Genomic DNA, 22,028 nt, shown 5'->3' with positions numbered 1-22,028 from the left:
CCTACCTGTTTTTCACTAAGGTACTGCATTCCTTTTGCTACATCAGAGGCAAACTGTAGTAATTGCTGGGAGGTAAGCGTGGAAGCAGTCCCATGCTCCTTGGCAAATACAGGGTCTGTTTCAAGAACTCGACTCTTCCGTAAGAAGTCAAGGAGATTACCATAAGGAGCATATTCAATAGCAATGTAGAGGTAACCTGTTAAGGAAATACAAAACTATGATTATTTTTAAAATGGCATGTGCAAAAACTGCAACACAATTATAGCCCCATTTATGTCATGTTGCTTGGTAGACACAAGCACACAATGTAAGTTCATACTAATGCTCCTGGGGGAGAGAGATAACCTTTGGGATGTAGGTAGATAATGTGCTGGTGAATGACAGTGATATGTTATTTTACCTCTATTCTCACAGGCTCCCAGAAGGTTGATGATATTAGGATGATGACCCAGTTTACATAAGACTTCCAGTTCCCCTGCAAAGTCTCTGTGGTCATTTTCAGATGCAAATTCTGGAATTATAACATTTAAAAAATGTATTTGTAAAACAGAAAATAATAAGTTGCCAAAAAGTTTATTGGTGATATTATAAAAAAAAGTACCAGGTAGGATTGCCACTTATCATGCAAGCTGCTACTGAGCTGGGTACTATGCCTGATCTGCATCCCTCAGGAATGCTAGTTTCATAACTTAGACAGTAAAGGGGGTGAAATGGCAGCAGGGTTAATGCTGTTCTCATTAACCAATAACACCGCTTGAAAAAGAAAAGTGGACAGAGATTCATATTAGTGACAGTTAGATGTGTTTCAATCAACCTTTGTGTTGTGCCATCACTTCAAGCATTGATGCCTACAAAGATTCCTCGGGATGTTCCTATTCATTTGTTAATCTGGTAAAATTAATACCTTTCAGCATTTTGATAGCTGCATTCATCTTCTGTCCGTCCTTTTTAATCATGGCTTTAATGACTTGACCAAAATTCCCCTCTCCAATTACATCCTCAAATTTGATGTCCTCCCACTCCAAAACAGGATACGAGAAAGGCTCTGTCTGGGGTCTTGGACGACGACTGAGAGTCAGTGTTCCAGAACTGAACTGCAAAATGGTTTCCTCGCCCTTTACAGAAAGTATTTGATAAGCTAGTCAGCATGATAATCATTTAAAGACTAGGGAGTAAGGCAAACACAGCAACAAATTAGGAAGCTTATTTTTTTTAAAGTCCAGGGTTTCCATGTAATAGGACAATAGTACAATATAACATATAGGCAGCTTTTAAATTGAAGTTTACAAACAAGCTTGTGGAACCTCTGTGTATTTCGTTGTAAAGAAAAATAGCCTCAAACTTTTCATTCTTACATTATTCATATAATTTACTTAGCTTTGATAAAATACTTTGCAACAAGTGTCAGTAGATTAGAATACTTACTGATCCTGACTGGTAGGTGAACATTCTCCTACGGTGGAAAAAATTCTTTTTGATACAGAAGAGAGCGAGCAGGGCAAGGATGATAGTGAAGCATGTAATTGACACTGAGCCAATTATGGCCAGGATGAGTTGGTGACTTGACCCAGAAGGGCGAGGGTTCTTGCTTTCCATGCTTGGTGGCTGACTTCCTATCTCTAGCAAAAGAAAGGGGACAAGGTTAATGTTTTTGGCAGAGAAAAAGAAACATCAGCTGCAGGACATGTTGGTAAAAATAATACATATATTGTTGTATAACATAACTTAGGTACAAATAATACATTTATCTCAGATAAAATGGTTATTACAGCCATGGTAAGCTTTTGTAATATGGGCAATATAAATGGCATGGTGGGTAGAAGTAGACCATAGCAGGACCATGCAGGCACTTATGCATATGCTTGTACAAATGCAGCATACTACAGGTTTTTTGTGTCTTTTAGGTGGTATTGGAGGTGGAAGAAACAGGCGCTTCCCTAGTTTAGCTCTCTCTTAATTTGGCCTGTGCAAAACCAGATCTGCACCTCACTATGCATAGGAATCCATTAATATTTGCAATTAGTGGTTCTTGTTCAGCCATATAAGCTGCAACAGTTACATTAGTAACTAGTAGGACTAACAGGGCAGTTGCTTTACACACTTAGGGGATGATTTATTATTGCCTGAGCCTCTAGGCTCGAGCATCCAGTTACTTGAATCTTGAGTTCCTGAGTGGGTTTTTGAAAAAATAAAAAGCTTGGCTGTTTGGTAGCCATCAGATAGAGAAACCAAGCATGGAGGAAACCCCCCCCCCCCCCAAAAAAAAAATGCATCAACGCACAACAACTATTTCCATTCCATTAATTTCCAAAGAGGCTGAAAATTTCAAATGTTTTAATGAACTGGGATAATAAATAAATAAATGTATATCATTGTTTCAGACAATTCCTACTGACTCCTACAGAACCTCACCAGCTTTTATTTTGAGTATATTTGGCAACTTTTTGCTTTTTTAAATAAATCCTGACTAATCGAGGTTTCAGAAAATACATGTGCGAGTATTCACTTATGTGTAAAAATGTAATTCTTTTCCCCTTAATCTATCTCATGTTAAAGTTGGCTTTGCATGACCTTTGGGCAAGGGCACACGGCCCTGCATTTTTTGTAGTCAGGCTGAGAGTTGTGGATTCACTTGCCTACACTGCACGTGTGTGCCTGCAGTAAAAACTACAGTAATCACTTGAGTGGGAGCACACACAAGTGGAGCGGATCAGAGGTCAGCCTGAGAAATGTCTGCTTTTCCTTCTTTTTAGGCCGACTTCCGATCCGCTCCGTGTGCCCACACTCTGTTATTGTAATCTTAAGTGCAGGCACATGGTGCAGTGTAGGCAAATGGATTCACTTCTCTCAGCCTGATTAAATTAAATGCAGGGCTGGGAGAATCGGATATACGCACTGCGTGCCCTTGTCCTTAACATAAGCAAAAGTTTGAGAAAAACAAAACTAAGAAATGGAGGGTCATTTGCACAACAGAGTGCAAAATGCTAAACACACACACACTTCAAAATGTGGATCAGAGACCTGTATTCTTCCAAAGAATTGATGTATGGAAGGAGCAGAGTTGGGCCAACTTTTCTGCCTACCACTAGTTCTGGCCCTTGGGGGAGACATGTAGGCTTACTCCCTCATACCCTCTAACCAACCCTTAACTTGCATTAATTCAGGCAGGACTGCTTTGTGCCTGCTGAAGCTGCACTCTGCAGGTACTAGGTGCAGAGCCCAGCGAAACCCCAGATGGAAGTGCTTTTTAAATGAGCGCTAAGGGGCACAGTTTTGGCAGGGGCGCTGAACCACTTTAATTACACCAATGATGAGTCAGACTGAAAAAAACTTATTATAGAACACCATAAGTTTAAGCCAGTGATAACTGTTTTTTAGGAATGCTTTTAGATTATAAACTCTTCTGGACAGGACCCTCTCTATTTCTTGTTATTGGTTGTTTTGAAAGTAATCTGTATCTTCAATGTATACACACATTTATTGTAAAGTGCTGTAGAATATATTGGCACTTTATTCATATATGTTAATAGTAGTAATAACAATAATAATGCACACAGTTATTTATCCTTTTTTACATGCTGACTTGTTCAGTTTGAGAACATTCGCTGCTAGGTGGCGCAATGACTCTTTCACTGTGGGTTGCATTACACTTACTTTCTTCCCATTCAAACGAAAGAAACAAAAAAGAACCTTTTAGTCAGCAATACAGGTTCTACATTTCTGGCAAAAGGTCCAGTAACATCATGAAAAGGAAAATACCCTAAAGACATTTACAAAGTATTTTTTCCTTGCACTTTTGAAAATATGGCACCATTGCTAGAAAGCATATCTGAAAAAAACCTGTTGTTTTCCTCAATTTTGTCATTTGTGAGAGGGACCTCACTTTTCCTGCCTGACTTGAGCTAAAACGCACTTTAGCAATTTTTGGCCAAACTGTTTTGGGGAAATGCCCAGCAAATGTAGAGAAAATTACTTGCTGTCAAATATGTCTATTATTATGCAGAAACACATGGTAAATAGAAGAATAAAAAAATATGAAAGATAAGCAAACAAAACAGTAACTGAATAATGGAATATCCCTTGTTACAGTAAAGTTTTTTTAAACCAAGACACACTACTGCATTAAGGTATAAAAACATGCTCTTACCCAAACTGTGAGCTGTCGATTGCACAGAAAGGCTCCATTCCCCGGGTACCTTTGAATTTGCGCGTACTCGAAACTGGTAAAAAGTGCTGGCATTCAGGCCACTGATAATATGCCAAGTTTGATTCTGGTTTTCAGTGTCTGCCCACTGAGGCTCCCCAGGAATCCCTACTGGACGGCTCTCAACTGTATACTTAATGATACCACCATTGGGGTCATCAGGGGGCAACCAGCTTAGCTTTATGCTATCCCTGGAGATAGGCTCAGCACGTAGGTCCTTAGGTGGAGATGGACCTGCAGAGATATTGGCTGTTACTCTAACTCTGCCCCTTACAGTTAACAATTAATAAGCTGTACAGATTGACTCACATAATTGCCAACTGTCACATATTTTCATGGACAGTCACTATTTCACTAAGGAAATATTTATCATTAATAAATATTCAAAGTCTAAAAACTGGTATGTATACAGATACACATGTACTGGACAAAATAATACTAGTTTTTGGTAAATAACCTTTTTTAGGTAGCTTGTACCATGTGCAGCCAGAATGCACAAATGCAGTGGAGCATGTATTGTATTTGTAAACTATAAAGTGACAGGCCTGTCCACCCGCTCATCTACTATTAGTATTTACTACTTTGTTAAATCTGAAATGACTTGTATACAATTTTACAACAGCACAGACAATGCATAGCAAATACACCATCTGCCATATCCCACTGGTAAAATGTTTGAAGAACACCTTAGAAGCCTACAATCCTTAGAGCCTAAAAATGAAAGTTATGCAGGGAGTATGTTCTATAATGGTTTAGGAAGTTACAGTATATCATGGTATTTCCTAGGTCCCGATATCTTCATACCCATGTATGAAGATATCGGGACCTAGGAAATACCATGATATACTGTAACTTCCTAAACCATTATAGAACATACTTCCTACAACATGTAAAATTAAAGCCAGTGCCTATGTTTACACTCTAAATAACCAAATACATCTAGCAACAAACTGTCAAATAAACATCAGCAGTTTACAAAGTTTTGTGTATTATCTTTACAATGACACATTTGTGTCTTTTTGTTTGGTGAACAACAGCAAGTTCAGTGTACATGTTTAGCATCTCGTCATCTATATCACAGTCTCCATGCCAATATCCCAGGCTCACCATAGTGTTAATTTGCCAGTGCATAATCGCTATGTAGTTGTATGGGAAAATATGTTGACATAATTATGTCAGTTAAATTTCAGTATATAGGTCTCTTAAAGGAACAGTTCAGTGTAAAAATGAAAAACAGATAGACTGCGCAAAATAAAAAATATCTCTAATATAGTTAGTTTTGCAAAAATGTATAAAGGCTGGAGTGAGTGGATGTCTAACATAATAGCCAGAACACTACCTCCTTTCAGCTCTCTAACCTCTCAGTCAGTGACTTTAGGGGGGCACATGGGACATGTCAGATGCTGGCGGAGAAACTGCATGGGCGACAGAGGCCTTATTGCAATGTTCAGTTAGTTTGTGAGCATGCAGGTCAGATTCAAAAGCAAACTAACTGAACAGTTATGTTCTATATGGCCAATCTCAAATCACTAATTGGTTACTGACTGCTAACATCTTAGAGAGCTGGAAAGGAGGAAGTAGTGTTCTGGCTATTATGTTAGACATCTGCTTACTTACATTTTTGCATAAATAACTATATTAAAAACATTTTATTTTTCGCAGATAATCTATTTTACCCAGTTTCATTTTTCCTTTAATAGAATAATTATGAAGTGAACAAACAAGGCTGCGGCAAAAATACACCTGATGCATAGATGGGAATTTGGCAGAGTTAAATATGCCCCTATCTGTTTTCAGTCCTGGTCTGAAAATAAATCAAATCTAAAGTACTGATTTATCAAATACTGAACTGGGGATTTCAGATATATTCCCAGCAGTTTCATCTGATTTAGAATTTATTAAAACTTCCCTCAGGAAAATGTTCTTGGCCGTAACAGTATTTTTAAAAAACTGACACATTTATCAAATACCCAAGTCACTGTGGCAGAATTTGTTTGACTGCTTTGACCATTTGTACACTATACAGTGTTGTACACTAATACTCCAAATCCTGACTGCATGATGTGTATCATGTGGGGAGAAGGCATTCAGACAACTATTTTAGATGTGTTGGACGTTAAAATAATGTTGGCCTTTAAAATAAACAGCAAAATCATAAACTGCTGTTAACTCTTCAGTGAGGGGGGTTCACAATAGATGATAAATTAGCTTATTAAGCTAAGCATCTCCTGAGGCCATAACAGTTGGCTGATTTAAACACAGTTAAGCCACTGTGGTCAGCAGAGGCAAGATGAAGATTCATGTCCGATTACTACTTAAAGCTTAAAGCACTGATCAGCATTCCCCTTAAAATTCATAAAGAATTTTCTATTCTTTGTAAAATAAATGATGTCTCAAAGAAGCAATGAATATTTTTATTAGCATCACTAGGTTACTTGTTTTTATTTTGTCCATCACTTGTATTTGAGAACTCTGTAACCAGGAATCAATTCCAATTTACTTTTTCACTGTATAACAGAGGTTATAGAAGGTTTTGCAACAGTAATAGTTATGCCCAACTGAGATCTCGTTTATAGTGTTTGTAATTACATGTATTTAGAATTATTCATAAATAGTATGAACCAGTTTTAGCATAGTTTATTGCTTATGCACTCTACAGGGCCACCACCACTAATCATGGGACCCATAGTTAGCAGGGCACTGCCTCATGGGTCCTGAATTATTAGCCCATCAGATACCAAGGTCCCATGGGCAGCAGGCCCTAGTGTCAAGTAGAACGGGGCAGCAATTTAAAAAGAAGAATCCCTGTGCGTGCATGGTCATGCCCTGATCTTCCTGCCCACACCTCATTATAATAAAACCATGCCTCAGGGCCTCTGCCACAGGGCCCTGATTTGAGTACTACCTGATGGCAGCCCTTGCCCTGCATGGGCAAGGTATTTGTAGCTTTTATTATGTCTAAAAAAGGGTTAAACTTATGAGGTAAACACTTGTATATAATATCAAATTGACCAATCCTATATGTCCTCAACAGTTCTGCAAATCTGCTTGGTATGTCTAACTCACCCTTGCTATGGATGGTGACCACAAAAGGATCTGAAGGAGGTCCCAGATTTCTGCAGTGGTAAATGAGGACCTTCAAAGTGTATTCTTTGTTGGCATGGAGGCCATAGACTTTTCTAGACAGCACATACATAGAGGTGATATTCTCCTGTCGAATAAGATGGTTTTCAGGATGATAAATTTGCAACAGGAAGCCATTGCCAATAACAGGGGTTGAAGGCAGATTCCAGCTGATGTACAATGTGTTTCTATCTTCCACTGCATGTCCCTTAATGACTGGTTTCACTGTTGGCTCTGATTAGAAAACAGAAACCAACTTAATTAGTATTGCATGAACCTGATTTAATGCATACATTATCTGACATTCAGGATTATAAAACAAGCACAGGATAACTATATCTGTAATAAAGTGGTTAGTTTCTGCCATAAATTATTTTAGAAACAAAATACACACTATAGTATGCTATCCCTGCATTCAATAAAATTTTCACTTGACATGAATCAGTGACATAACTAAATGTGAAGGAAAGGGCTATAATCATATTAAGGTCCTAGGACCCATATGTGGCCCCATAGCTATGTATTAGATCTTTCATTAGAGAATCTAGAACTGCAGCATAAGAGGGTCTGTACATAATCCCACATACATGAACGGTATGAGTTGATAGGGAGATTTGTACAGGTTTGTACAGGACCCCTTATCCGGAAACCTGTTATCCAGAAAGTTCCAAATTACGGAAAGACCATCTTCATAGACACCATTATAAGCAAATAATTCTAATTTGTAAAAATTATTTCCTTTTTCTCAGTAATAATAAAACAGTACCTTGTACTCAATCCCAACTAAAATCTAATTAAAGGAGAAGGAAAGGCTAAGTCACTTGGGGGTGCCAAAATGTTAGGCACCCCCCAGTGATTTTAATCGTTTACCTTTTACCCTGGGCTGGTACCCCTGTTAGGAGAAAACCGCACCAGCCTGGGGTACCTGTAGCGAGTGTTTCCTCTTCCTTCTTTCTTCTGTCTTCGGAAACCCTGGGCCGGCGCATGCGCAGTAGATGAATAAGCCAACTTTTTTTGTTTAAGTTCGCCTTTTCACTCTACTGTGCATGTGCAAGCATGCAAAGACGGAAGTAGTAACAGGAAACAGTCGCTACAGGTACCCCGGGCTGGTGCAGTTTTCTCATAATAGGGGCACCAGCCGGGGGTAAAAGCTAAGTGATTTAAGTCACTGGGGGGTTCCTAACATTTTGGCACCCCCAAGTGACTTAGTGTTTCCTTCTCCTTTAATCCCTATTGGAGGCAAAACAAGCCTATTGGGTTTATTCAATATTTAAATGGTTTTTAACAGACTTAAGTTATGGAGGTCCAAATTACGGAAATATCCCTTATCTGGAAAACCCAACCATTCTGGATAACAGGTCCCATACCTGTATTAGGAAAGCAGTGGTGATTAAAGGTAAAGCTGTTTGGAGGTAACAAGTAGTGAGTACCTGACAGAATTCTGGACTGGGATCTTATAGGCCTATATTTACATGATGTTTACTTTCCCCCAGCTCTAACCACAAACTGCCACCTAACTCTTACCTTGGCAGTCAGTCTCCATGACAGCCAATGGTCCTAATGGGCCTTCTCCTCCTGGACCTGGCCGGCTCAGCTGTGCTCGTATCAAGTAGGAGGTTACAGGTTTTAGTTTCTGCAGAATGATGTTTTCTTTTTGTTTCACTGTAAATTGTTAAAAAGTTATATTTAACACATTTCTGCTATACAGTGATATAAGCAATAGAAACCAAAGTACAGTATCATTACAAACACAAAATGTCACAAGCATTTAATACATTTCAGTTCTATGTTATCATATATATTAGCCCCATGGCATGAGCAGTCTTCTTTATTTACAACTGCTGCTGTTTTTGTCTACTGCATATTGCCCTTTGCCCATACCGTTTTCCCAAAGCCCCATTTCTGTTGGCTGTTGCTCAGCAACTCAGCATGCATAGACATGTGAGGGAGTGTATCCCCAGTTAAGTAAAATGACAACCTATTGGACATTTGTCTTTAACATGCTATCTGCAGTGAACGATAATGGGTAAGATTCAATTCAGTGAGAAAAAGTTCTCATGGTTTAGCATGTGAAAACTCATGGACGAGATTCAGTTCAAGGAGGAAAAACTGTTGCAGTTTTTTCCTATAGACTTCAATAAAGTTTTCACTTGATAAACCACAAGATACATTTTCCTAAATTAAATTGCATCTAAAATTGAATCTCTTCTATGAGTTTTCATGTGATAAACCTTTTTCTCACTGAATCTGGCCCATTATCTGAGGTGTGGGTTACAGGACTAGTGAAAAATGGTTTCCGAAATTGGGCCAGATTCAATTCAAGGTGAAAAATGTTTATCAAATAAAAACTCATGGACGAGATTCAATATGAGATGCAATTCAATTCAGAAAAACTTATCTAATGTTTATCGAGTGAAAACTTCTCAAATTAAATTTCGCCCATGAGAAGTTTCATGTGATAAACCATGGAATAACTTTTTCTCACTGAACCAAATCTGTCCCATTATTACATGCCACCATGTCTCATCAAAGTCCTACCAATGAAGCAAGCTCAAATCATGCATTTGTACAAATTTAAATACATGACTTCTTGAGCCAGAAGTCAGCTCCATGTTCCTAGCTTTTTCTGGGGTTGGCCATCAGTTACTTTTCTAACAATAAAAACATATTTTCAGTCTACCATGTTATATCAAGCTCAGAATGTTAATCTGTAGATTCACACCAGGCACCCCTGCAGAAAAATCTTTTAAAGAGGGCCTGGTGTGACCAGTTCCTCCTCCCATGCCCCCCCCCCTTCCGGCCCTGACCACGGCGGTATATTTAAGGTAGGAGAGGGGCTGGGGGACTAAGGTACAGCAGACAACCCCCCCACCCCATGACCGTGGAATCTGCTCTATATATAGTTACAAAACTGGCCAGAGGGGCAGCAGAATGATGCTGGTGAGGGGCTGTTTGGGCTTCTGTGCAATTGAAATGCCAGAGTCTATTTTAATTCCCAATCCCATCAAAGTCCTCTTTATAACAGCAAAAATATGTATTTGGTATAGCTGAAGATTGTGTGTGCATGCGTGTACGGCTTCCCCTTTGATGTTTGTTATAGTGTATGTACTATTTTTTAGTGGGAGTAAAAATTCTTCTATCTCACCCCCTGTTTCTAAAATGTAAGCATATAACACATTTTTGTGATTTGCATCTGTTAAATCCAGTTTAAATGCTCTAGTACAGGTATGGGATCCCTTATCCGGAAACCCGTTATCCAGAAAGTTCCGAATTACGGAAAGGCCATCTCCCATTGACTCCATTTTAAGCAAATAATTCTAATTTTTAAAATTGATTTCCTTTTTCTCTCTAACAATAAAACAGTACCTTGTACTTGATCCTAACTAAGATATAATTAATCCTTATTTAAGGCAAAACACGCCTATTGGGTTTATTCAATATTTAAATGATTTTTAGCAGACTTAAATTATGGAGATCCAAATAATGGAAAGATCCCTTATTCGGAAAACCCCAGGTCCCGAGCATTCTGGATTACAGGTCCCAAACCTGTACTAGCTTTTTATTTTGAAGGAAGGATAACCTGTTGCTTTTTGCTTCATGAATAAGGATGTTTTTTTGTTTGACGTTTGCTAAAGTCCATATGTTTCTTTGTAAGTCATGGCCACACTGGCCTTCGAGGAGATAAAGAGATATACAGGTGGGCTTGCCCATGTTTTATCCATAACAACGCTGGAAAATGTATTTTGTGTCAGGGAGTAAGGATTTGTACAGGTGACAGTTCCCAGCACTAAGAGCATCTCAGAGAGCAGGTGATAATTGGTTTCCTGACAGCTGGGCTGTTATTATTTCACCCCCTCTGGGGTTTGTACTCTCCTCTCATTTAATAGATAAGGGTAGTGAATAAATAATTCCCCTCTGTTAGCAGGCGAATATGAATTTAATATAAGAAAATGCAACATTAGCAATAAAGGAGATGGAATTACTTTGAGTAAGCAATAAATAAATAGTGTCCCATTTTTGCAAACCGAACATCTATGTGATTGGTATAATGATTCTTATTAATCATAGGTACCTGTATAAATACTTTATCTTTTATATATTGGTCATATTAAAATAAGGAATTAACTATATGTCAGTTATGAATATAAATAATAATTTCAAGGATTGTAAAATTGAAAACTTCCAGGGAGAATCCCTATCCTTTGTAAAGTAGGGATAATACTACAGTGAGGAACATAAGTATTTGAACACCCTGCAATTTTGCAAGTCCTCCCACTTAGAAATCATGGAGGGGTCTGAAATTCACATTGTAGGTGCATTCCCACTGTGAGAGAGAGCATTTAAAAAAATAAGTCAAGAAATCACATTGTATGATTTTTAAAGAATGTATTTGTATTGCACTGCTGCACATAAGTATTTTAACGCCTGAGAAAATCAGTGTTAATATTTGGTACAGAAGTCTTTGTTTGCAATTACAGAGGTCAAACATTTCCTGTAGTTCTTGACCAGGTTTGCACACACTGCAACAGGGATTTTGGCCCACTCCTCCACACAGATGCCCTCTAGATCTGTCAGGTTTTGGGGCTGTCGCTGAGCAACACGGAGTTTCAGCTCCCTCCAAAGATTTTCTATTAGATTTAGGTCTGGAGACTGGCTAGGCCACTCCAGAACCTTGATATGCCTCTAACGGAGCCACTCCTTGGTTATCCTGGCTGTGTGCTTCGGGTCATTGTCATGTTGGAAGATCCAGCCACGACCCATCTTCAATGCTCTGACTGAGGGAAGGAGGTTGTTGCTAAAAATCTCACAATACATGGCCCCATTCATCCTCTCCTTAATACAGTGCAGTCGTCCTGTCCCCTTGGCAGAAAAGCCCCCCCAAAGCATGATGTTACCACCCCCATGCTTCACAGTAGGGATGGTGTTCTTGGGATGCAACCCATCCTTATATTTCCTCCAAACACAGCGAGTGAAGTTTAGACCAAAAAGTTCTACTTTGGTCTCATCTGACCACATGACTTTCTCCCATACCTCCTCTGGATCATCCAGATGGTCATTGGCAAACTTCAGACGGGCCTGGACATGTGATGACTTGAGCAGGGGAACCTTCCGTGCAATGCATGATTTGAAACCATGACCGCGTAGTGTTTTACCGACAGTGACCTTTAAAACTGTGGCCCCACAGTCTCTTCATGTCATTGAGCAGCTCCTCCCTGATTCCTCACCTTTCTTATTATCAGTGATACCCCATGAAGTGTGATTTTGCATGGAGCCCCAGTCCTAGGGAGACTGACAGTCGTCTTTAGCCTTTTCCATTTTCTAACAATTGCTCCAACAGTTGATCTATTTTCACCAAGCTGCTTGGCAATTGCCCCGTAGCCCTTTCCAGCCTTGTCAAGGTCCACAATTTTGTCTCTGGTGTCTTTTGACAGCTCTTTGGTCTTGCCCATGGTAGTAGTTGGAGTCTGACTGACTGTGGGGTGGACAGGTGTCTAAAAAACTCAGACAGGTGCTACTAATTTAGATTAAGTAGGAGTAGAAGTGGACTATTTAAAGGCAGAGTAACAGGTCTTTGAGAGCCAGAATTCTTGCTGATTGCCAGGCAATTGCCAGGACCAGTTCAAATACTTATGTGCAGCAGTGCAATATAAATCAATTCTTTAAAAATCATACAATGTGATTTCCTGAATTTTTTTTTAAATGCTGTCTCTCACAGTGGGAATGCAGCTACAATGTGAATTTCAGACCCCTCCATGATGAAGTTGGAGTACTTGCAAAATTGCATGGTGTTCAAATACTTATGTTCCTCACTGTAAATATTCAGATAATACCAAATATTCAAAAATCAATATATTTGATGTTCCTTACCTACAATATTCTTCCAAGGAGAATCATTATCCTTAGGTTTGTAATGTAATTTGATTGATATGATGGGTCCATCACCAGAAAAATTGTGCAGTGGAGAAAGGGTCAGTTGTTGACTCCGTCGATCCAGCAAAAGTGGTGGCTCTATAGGCAGAGGTGGCACTAAAGAATAAAAAATATATAGTATGATAGGAGGTGTGCATGGAAGAATGCATTCAATTCATTATAATTTGTAAGCAGGTAAAACTATTAACAGCCAATCCAAATATTATAAGTAAGGGCTTTCAGTACCTTTTACATGTACTTGGAACTTGCGACTGTCTTGCCCACCAGTAGTGGACACACGACATTCCCACAACCCATTGTCTGTCAGAGTAAGCGACTGCACAGCGAACTCACACGTACTGCGTTCCCGATCTAACACTGCTTTACTAGCCTGAGAGAGTTGTGGGGAAAAAAAGGCAAAATTTAGAAATAGTGAACATAATTGAATAATCAAATGAGAAAACAATGGAAGATAATAACCTTACTAATAAAAACATTCTGTAACAAAATATTTCTGTAACTCTCTTTTGTTGTAATGAACTAATTTATGAGTGAATCAAGGTACTACTACCTATACCTAAAAACAACCCAAGCTGACCAGTATTTGATTAAATCTAATGGGCCTTAATTAATAATTGTGCATATATGAATTACTTTTTTATGGTATAACATGGGTCCTTGTGCCTGTGAGCATATACTGTTACACCCCTCACTTGCTCATATGGACAAAATGTGCTAAGGTAACACTGCACTGTATGCCTGGTCAAAGGCAGGTACAGGAGAATTGTAGCCTCTGTTGTTGACCTAGACACAACTCCACTTGAGCCCTACTGCATTGTTTATGGTGTTTTAAGGTGTGCACACCATGCCTAGTGGTTGTGCCCACATTACTAAACTAGGTCTTCATTTTTACTTTGTCTTTCATACATCCCCAATTATTTGCATGATAGTTAATCTTCAATGTTAGGAAAAGTATTCCCTATATAAAGAAAAAGATCTGTTTTACTGCTTGCTGTACAAAGTCAGTTCTACAAATTCTACTCATTTTACTAATCATGTCACAAATTTAGACCACATAACTCACAGCCAGTACAGAGCCATCAGGGCGGCGAAGCTCAATGCTCTCACGGATGGGCTGAGGGTTGCCAGATGCTGCACAGGTTAATACGGCACTGGAATTCAAGTTAACCTCAACTGCATTTGGTAGTTCTATGATCTGTGGTATCCAGTCTGCAAGGTACAATGCATAACATATCACCAAGATCCCAGAATCAGAAACATGGGACTGAAAATGATGAGTTTTCACTGTTACCTGATTTCTCGCAGTGCTGCCCATGCCATCCTGAGGGGCATACACAGCCACTAAACCTGTTACAAGAGCCACCATTTTTACATTGACACTGCAGGGCACAATTTGCACCATATTTCCCATTAGGACAAGCTGTAATTACAAGATATCAAATTAATGAATAATGCATGAAAGGTGGAGGTGGTGCCTTGTTCAAGGCTTCAATAGAAAGGGCATTGTAGTACATTGTATGAATTCACATTGTTACCAAAACACTGAAATGAAAACATCAGGCCTGATTCTCTCACTGAGTTATATATTGCACCCAGGCAACATATAAAACAGCCCTGCGCTGAGGTTAAGATAATTGCTTTCTTTTGTGAACAGCAACCCTTTAAAAACTCCCTTCAGCTGAGTTCAGTGAGCTTTAATTGGAGGCCACTGTTTTTGCATATAAAACACTTAGGATGTTCTGAGTTATCAAATCCTACCTAGTTTAGCATTTGCCTGTTATTTTATTTGTAACCTACAGTCAATATATTTTTTTGATTCATGCATAATCACTGCTTAATGGTCATCACATTGGTGACTGAAGTAGATTCACCCATGTCCAACTTTAACTAAAGATTTCAAAAAAGGCCCTATACAGACTAAACACAAGTAAGTGGTTGTTTTTTACAGGAAGGGTAAAGATACCATCATATAATTACTAGGTTCTCTAAGCAGGCAGAATAAAAAGTCACCATAACCTTTCAAGGATTAAATGAAATAACTTCTTCACTAATTATTGTTCAGGCACTTAAAGGAAAACTAAAGTTTAACAAAGAAGTAGGCTAGAAATGCTAAACGTGCTAAATGCTAAGGGGCACATTTACTAACCCACGAACGGGCCGAATGCGTCCGATTGCGTTTTTTTCGTAATGATCGGTAATTTTGCAATTTTTTCGTCGTCTTTACGATTTTTGCGTAAAAACGCGAGTTTTTCGGCGTCTTTACGATTTTTGCGTAAAAACACGAGTTTTTCGTAGCCATTACGAAAGTAATTTTTTCGTAGCGTTAAAACTTGCGCGAAACGTCGCGTCTTTTAAGTTTTAACGCTACGAAAAAGGCGCGACTTTGCGCGCAAGTGTTAACGCTACGGAAAAATCGCGACTTTGCGCAACTTTCGTAATGGCTACGAAAAACTCGCGTTTTTACGCAAAAATCGTAAAGACGCCGAAAAAATCGCAAAAAATACGAAAAAGTCGCAAAATGTTCGTTTCCAATCGGAATTTTTCCAATTCGGATTCCAAATCGTGTCTTAGTAAATCAGCCCCTAAATGTGAGATTAGAGCTCACCACAGAAAAAAATAACCCACTTTGTACTTATTCCTATTGGATGCGCTTCTGAAAATCTCATAGGTATGCAAAGAAATTGGGTAAGATTTTCTGTGGTAAACTCTAATCTCACATTTTGATAAATCTGCCCCTATGTTTTGAGGTTCTGTACCAGCCCGAGCCAACCATAGTAGTGATGTACGGGTTGAGAAATCATCGACCCGCACCCGACCCTAACCATATCTATGGATTTAAGGCTGATGCCACACCAGGCGTAGGGCTGATTTTTTCGGCAAGCGGAAAAACGCTTGCCGAAAATTCAGCCCTACGCCTGCTACTTGTGCCTGCACCCGAATGAATGGGATACGCTCGGGTGCAGGCACATGTAGCCGATATACGCAAGAAAACACGAGACTTTGCATTCTCACGCGTTTTCGTGCGTATATCGGCTACATGTGCCTGCACCCGAGCATATCCCATTCATTCGGGTGCAGGCACAAGTAGCAGGCGTAGGGCTGAATTTTCGGCAAGCGTTTTTCCGCTTGCCGAAAAAATCAGCCCTACGCCTGGTGTGGCATCAGCCTAAGGGTATGACATAATATAATTCTTTTACATATAAATGAAGGGTGATATCCCTAAAGTGAGCACCAACCATTTGGGTTTTTCCTGCGCTACCACCATTAAAGAGATACTGACACCAGAAATGAAACCTTTTTTACATCTGTCATAACATTGTCTTTGCATGCTATTTATAATTTTGCCATAAAAGTATTTGTCCAAGCTTTTACATTACTTCTCTGATCCCCCATGTTCCTCTATGAGGGGGCGGCCATATCTGTGCAGCAGTAGGCCGTTAGCATTAGAAGCTATAACGGACAGGCTGAGAAGGGACAGTCAGACTGGCAAAACAGTCAGGTTTTGGGATTTCAAGTAACAATTACCCACAAAAGCAGCCATATCAGCAAAAAATGATCAACATGACCTATAGGTAGCTTTTTATGTAGATTCATATTTTAAAAAGTGTTTTTTTAGTGTCAGTATCACTTTAATGTGGGCATGGTCTTAAAAGCTCTTGTGATAACATGGGTGTGGTTTAAGTGGGTGCGGGTTCAGAATGGGCAGTGGTGAAAACTGGCTTCCATTATCGGCCTTCCGCCATGTGGGCCATAAAAATTCCGGCCCTTGGCACCACAGAAGTTGGACAGCACTAATCTACATCATACTAAAAGTGGATTTAATGGTGAACAACCCCAACTAGGGTACAGGAACAGGTGTGACTGTCTTTGGCCAATGGGAACATCTAAAGAAGGAAGCTAGGAGGCTAATGCTAGATTTAGAACAAATTGGTAAGAACACAGGTGATGCTAGATCTCTGGTTAAGTCCTTTGAAAAGGGAGTGTGAGAGTCCACTAGTTGTAATCTGTGTACAACTGAACCAGTTTGAATAAAAATGTATATGTTCTGTGGATATGGATGCTTCCCTGATTGAAGAATGTGAACTGTTTGTCTGTGCAAGTTTGTACAAAAGTTAAATAAAAATTGTGTGTGTGATGCAACTCCCAGCACCTGTGGTGTGGAAACCTTGGCCAGATAGGGAAACTTTTATATATGTGAGTATATCAAAGTGCTGACATGTAGATGTGGGCTCCCCATGCACCCCTCCATGATTTACAAGTAGTGTTACCACCTTGGAAAAAAATACCAGCCCACCTATGTTTTTCACCCTTTTCCCTATTGATAGTGTTAACTGTCTCTCCTATCAGCACTGCACTTTGTGTCTTTCCCTGTCCAACACAAGGCATAAAGTCTGCACATGTTGCAGGAAGGGGCCCACATACATTCTTTGTACAGAATTGAACTGAAGCTGCAGCAAATGACCCACTACCTGTGATAAAAGAATAAATAAGCTCTAATAAGTAGTGTCTTTATCAGACTCGGCTCTTTTATGCTAATTGCTGCTATGTTGCTATAGGTCACTGAACTGGAGCTTATTTGTTACAGTTTTGAGGCCATATAGTTACACCTTGCATGTAAATGTGGCCATAAAACAAGAAAGAAGTCTGAAATAAATTATGGACAAGTAACTTAAACATAAATATTTCTTACGTATCTGGCAATGTGAACCTGTCCAGCCACTGCCACAGGAGCACCCATATGGATCTGGAAGACAAAAAGTAAGCCCTTTGCAGCCCTGCTCCCCTTTGCATGTCTCCTGGCAGTTTCTGCCAAAGTTTCCTTCTCTGCAGGCTGCAAAAAAAACCAAAAACATATAAATGCAATACAAATTATGAACTACAGAAAGTGGATGTTTTTTCTGTGGTGAGCAAAACCCATGATAAATATGCTTCTAGCTTCTTAAAATTCCATAGGAATAAATAGAAAGTTTTTCTGTGGTTAAGCTAAATTGTCACACTTTGATAAATCTGCCCCTTATGTGCCCTTGCCCCCAAGGTTATGGTAAAACTTACACAATTTACATAACTTCCACAAAACTTAGGAAACTGACATAACTTGCCTAAAAATTGACTTAATGTGTGTACCAAAAGACAATGCAGAAAGCTTGACAGGGGCAGGCAAACTCCACTCACCACCAATGAACTAAAAAACTTAAAGTAAATTCCACTGCCCCCAATGAACTGACTGACTTATTAGCACATTAATTATTTATTTTAACTATTTATATGGCAAACAATAATCCACATAGAGAAATGCACACTCTTAAACACAAACTGTTTATTAAGTTACAAAATCAAAACATAATTAAACCCACATTGATTTTGTAACTTAATAAACATTTAGTTTTTAGGAGTGTGCATTCCCCAATATGGATTATTGTTTGCTATTAGGGGACTCTACATGTGCGGCCTCCCTAGGGAAAAGCACTTCTCTATATTTATTTTTGTGTGTGCTTTCTACTCTCCTTTTGTGCTTAACTATTTATATGAACTGATTATAGTGAAACCAGCTGTTTATTTTGGGAGCTACTTTATTTTTACTATTTTTATTAACTACTACTAACTAGTTACTGGGCCCCTAAACCTATGCAATTTAAGTAACTTATGCAAACGCTTACCTAACTTTCATATCAAGCAATGACAGCCAGAGCATATGGGGGACCCCATATAAATATAACTTGTATATAAATAACGTACAGGGCCCCAAAGTTTCTGATGGCGGCCCGGTCAGAACTGCTTGTGATTCATTTTTTATTTGCACAACTAATACAAACCTTAAGTTGTCCATAACTTAAAGGCTAATGGTACATATTGAATTTTCTCTGTCCCTTTTGTTCTATATTTTCTACAAATAATCCAAATCTTCCACAAGTGTGCAGTGACAAGCATAAGAATTCACCTAAGGTGGTACAGAAGTATTGCATGTTTCTCCACAATGTGGAGAAACACTTCCTTAGCCATAAGCTTAACTCCTACATACACCAATCTTCAAATAGTAAACTTATATGCCCATACCAATGTACATACCCTTTTCACATCTTGTTCCCATAAAACCTGGTGCACAGATACACTCTCCACTGCTGTCATGACATATCCCACCATTTAAACACTCAAGGCAGTCCTTCTGGCAGGAAGGGCCCCATTTATTATCCGGGCAAGCTATAAAAAAAAAAAATGTTTTCCAAATACACAAAAAAACCAGCTACTATTCAGATGATTTGTGTTCAAAATGTTTTCAGTTGTTATATTCTGCTGATTTGAGATTAAATTGTATCTCCTTAATAAACCAGTAATTTTACTTGTCTGTATAATTAAACTAGAAGGACCTACTCTTTAGTTAATTAAATATGGAGAAAATCATTCTACATCCATCTTATTTAATTTTATGTATTTAAGTTAAATTTAATACATTAAAATTATGGATTGGTCTACTTTTATATTATTTTTCAGCCAAAAGCATGTGTTTCTGGGTTTTTCAAGGCAAGTCAATCAACAATGGAACTCTGTTATTAACAACTGGCAAACATACAGTGTAATTCTTTTCTGACCTCTGACAATGAGTCGAAAGAAAGCATTGCTTAGAGGACTTGCTCCCATGAAACCAGCACTGTAAATCCCTGCTTGAGATACTTTCACTGCCTGCAGGTTTAGTTGGGCAGTTTTATCAGTCACTTCCCCTTTGTAGGTGGTGCGAAACATGGTTCCTTAAATATAAAGAGATGATATTGTAACATACATGAACTAAATTCACATCAGCATTTTTTTTAGTCTTTAGAAATGCATAATTGTTGTTTGTGTGCTTGTATATCCATTATCCAAGCACCTTGCAAGAAACTGGGTATTCCCAATAAAATGTGTTAGGGATATCAGAAAGGATCAGCTTTTCTTCTCAGCCTGCATACAATGCGCAGGCTCAGAAAAGTAAATCCGCTGCAGTCCCATTGACAGGTAAGACGTTGGCCTGTGTGGAGCTACAATGAGCGGATCATGGTTTAAAAAATGCAAACTTTTGCATTTCTGTGCTGATATCCATTCAGTGTAGCTCCAGACAGTCTGATGCTGTGCATCATTTGGACTACACAAATGAGTGAATGACAGCAGATCCACTTTTCTCTGCCACCACACAAAACGCAAGCTGGGAAAAGATGATCCGCTCATGGTACCCCTGTTTTACAGAATAAAACATTTTTAAAGGGCCCTATATGAAGCTATAAGGTCAATTACTTACCATTGTATTTCCACAAGATGTCTGCAAGTTCATGTCTGCTTATCTTAGCTTCCAATGTCACATCACTGTTTACACTTACTGTCACAGTAACTTTAACTGGAATCAATTCAGCTGATGGGAAAGATGAGGACAGATATGTTAACCGTAAAACATACTTGTTTATCCTCTGATTGGCGATAAGCTGAACTGCCCATTGCTAGTCTTTTTTAATAAAAAGCAAATATATGGTATATTGTATATAGTAGGTCTTGTTTTCTGGCATTTTTCTGTCTTAATTATTTTCCCACTATTTGCATAAATGCATATATATATATATATATAAAAGTCCACACGACAGCACCACACTCCGAAAGTTGCTGCAATGTAGCTGCCCCTGTGCACGGAATACCAAATAGATACCAAATCAAACACAACCAGCACCAAGGGTCTTGTGGTTCAAACAAATATTAGTGTATTATAATTGCATGTACAACCGACGTTTCGGTCCCTTTTGGAAGGTCCCAAAAGGGACCGAAAAAAGGGAAAAAGGTCCCAAAAGGGACTGAAACATTGTACATGCAATTATAATACACTAATATTTGTTTGAACCACAAGACCCTTGGTGCTGGTTGTGTTTGATTTGGTATATATATATATATATATATACCTTATAAAACAACATCACCGCAATCCATAGTGTAGATTCCTGTGCTCAGCAACTTCAGGACACCGTCCCCCACGACATCCCTCCACAATATGTATAATTGAAAAAGATGCGGCACACAGATTATTTGCAAAAAGTGTATATTAAAAAAAGAATCATATATGATGTGATTCTTTTTTTAATATATACTTTTTGCAAATAATCTGTGTGCCGCATCTTTTTCAACTATACATATATATATATATATATGCAATATAGCTTTTTATTATGACATACCACATCTATAGACACAAGGCAAAGGCTTAGGCTCTTGGCATAAAGGGTGTTCTGAATGCAGCTGTAAACAGGTCTGAGGTCAAAATGCCACATGTGCCATAGCCCTTAACTACAGCCAATTTTGTTTAAGCTGCCTTTTTGTAGGAGTGTCATTAGAACCCATTGTCCAAATCTGGTGGAAAGTAATTCATTTTTACATGCATGCTTTTGTGTCCCTCTTATTACAGTCCTAGTGCAAAACATAATATTGTCACATAGCTACCACTACACATATATAAATAGAACTCTCATATTCTGTCATATTAAAGATTTGATATCCTACTTGTTTGCTAATGGATAGTGATGAGCAAATTTTTTTTGGCAGGAATGGATTCGCAGCGAATTCCCGCATTTTGCCATTGGCAAATTGTTTTGCAAAAGTTCTGTGAAAATTCATGCGTAAAAAATTGTTGCGTGTCGCAATCATGTAAAAATAAGTGTGTCGCAAGAAATTGGACGCGACAAACGCGTTTCGCTAATTTTTCAATTGTTCAGCAAATTTTCTGGCGAAACGGGACAGATTCACTCATCACTACTAATGGAAA

General features: G+C 38.7%; 1 protein-coding gene across 2 annotated transcripts in view; it reads right to left on the bottom strand.

Moving 5' to 3' along the window:
• The window catches only part of tie1 (tyrosine kinase with immunoglobulin like and EGF like domains 1), a 44,041-nt gene that overhangs the window by 5,799 nt on the left and 16,214 nt on the right, over positions 1-22,028 (bottom strand). For both annotated transcript variants that reach the window (XM_031900916.1, XM_002931604.5), the window contains 15 exons: positions 20,526-20,636; positions 19,846-20,001; positions 19,325-19,456; positions 17,949-18,089; positions 14,550-14,678; positions 14,322-14,467; positions 13,484-13,628; positions 13,196-13,354; positions 8,852-8,989; positions 7,271-7,561; positions 4,148-4,438; positions 1,426-1,619; positions 905-1,115; positions 401-511; positions 6-196 (listed from right to left, as the gene is read on the bottom strand). In XM_031900916.1, the coding sequence (XP_031756776.1) occupies positions 6-196; positions 401-511; positions 905-1,115; positions 1,426-1,619; positions 4,148-4,438; positions 7,271-7,561; positions 8,852-8,989; positions 13,196-13,354; positions 13,484-13,628; positions 14,322-14,467; positions 14,550-14,678; positions 17,949-18,089; positions 19,325-19,456; positions 19,846-20,001; positions 20,526-20,636 (2,546 nt within the window). The remainder of the gene's footprint in view (positions 1-5; positions 197-400; positions 512-904; positions 1,116-1,425; positions 1,620-4,147; positions 4,439-7,270; positions 7,562-8,851; positions 8,990-13,195; positions 13,355-13,483; positions 13,629-14,321; positions 14,468-14,549; positions 14,679-17,948; positions 18,090-19,324; positions 19,457-19,845; positions 20,002-20,525; positions 20,637-22,028) is intronic.

This window comes from Xenopus tropicalis, chromosome 4 (assembly GCF_000004195.4).
Source record: "Xenopus tropicalis strain Nigerian chromosome 4, UCB_Xtro_10.0, whole genome shotgun sequence".
In the NCBI taxonomy this organism is placed as follows: Eukaryota; Metazoa; Chordata; class Amphibia; order Anura; family Pipidae; genus Xenopus; species Xenopus tropicalis.
This window is presented reverse-complemented; position numbering and strand designations above follow the sequence as displayed.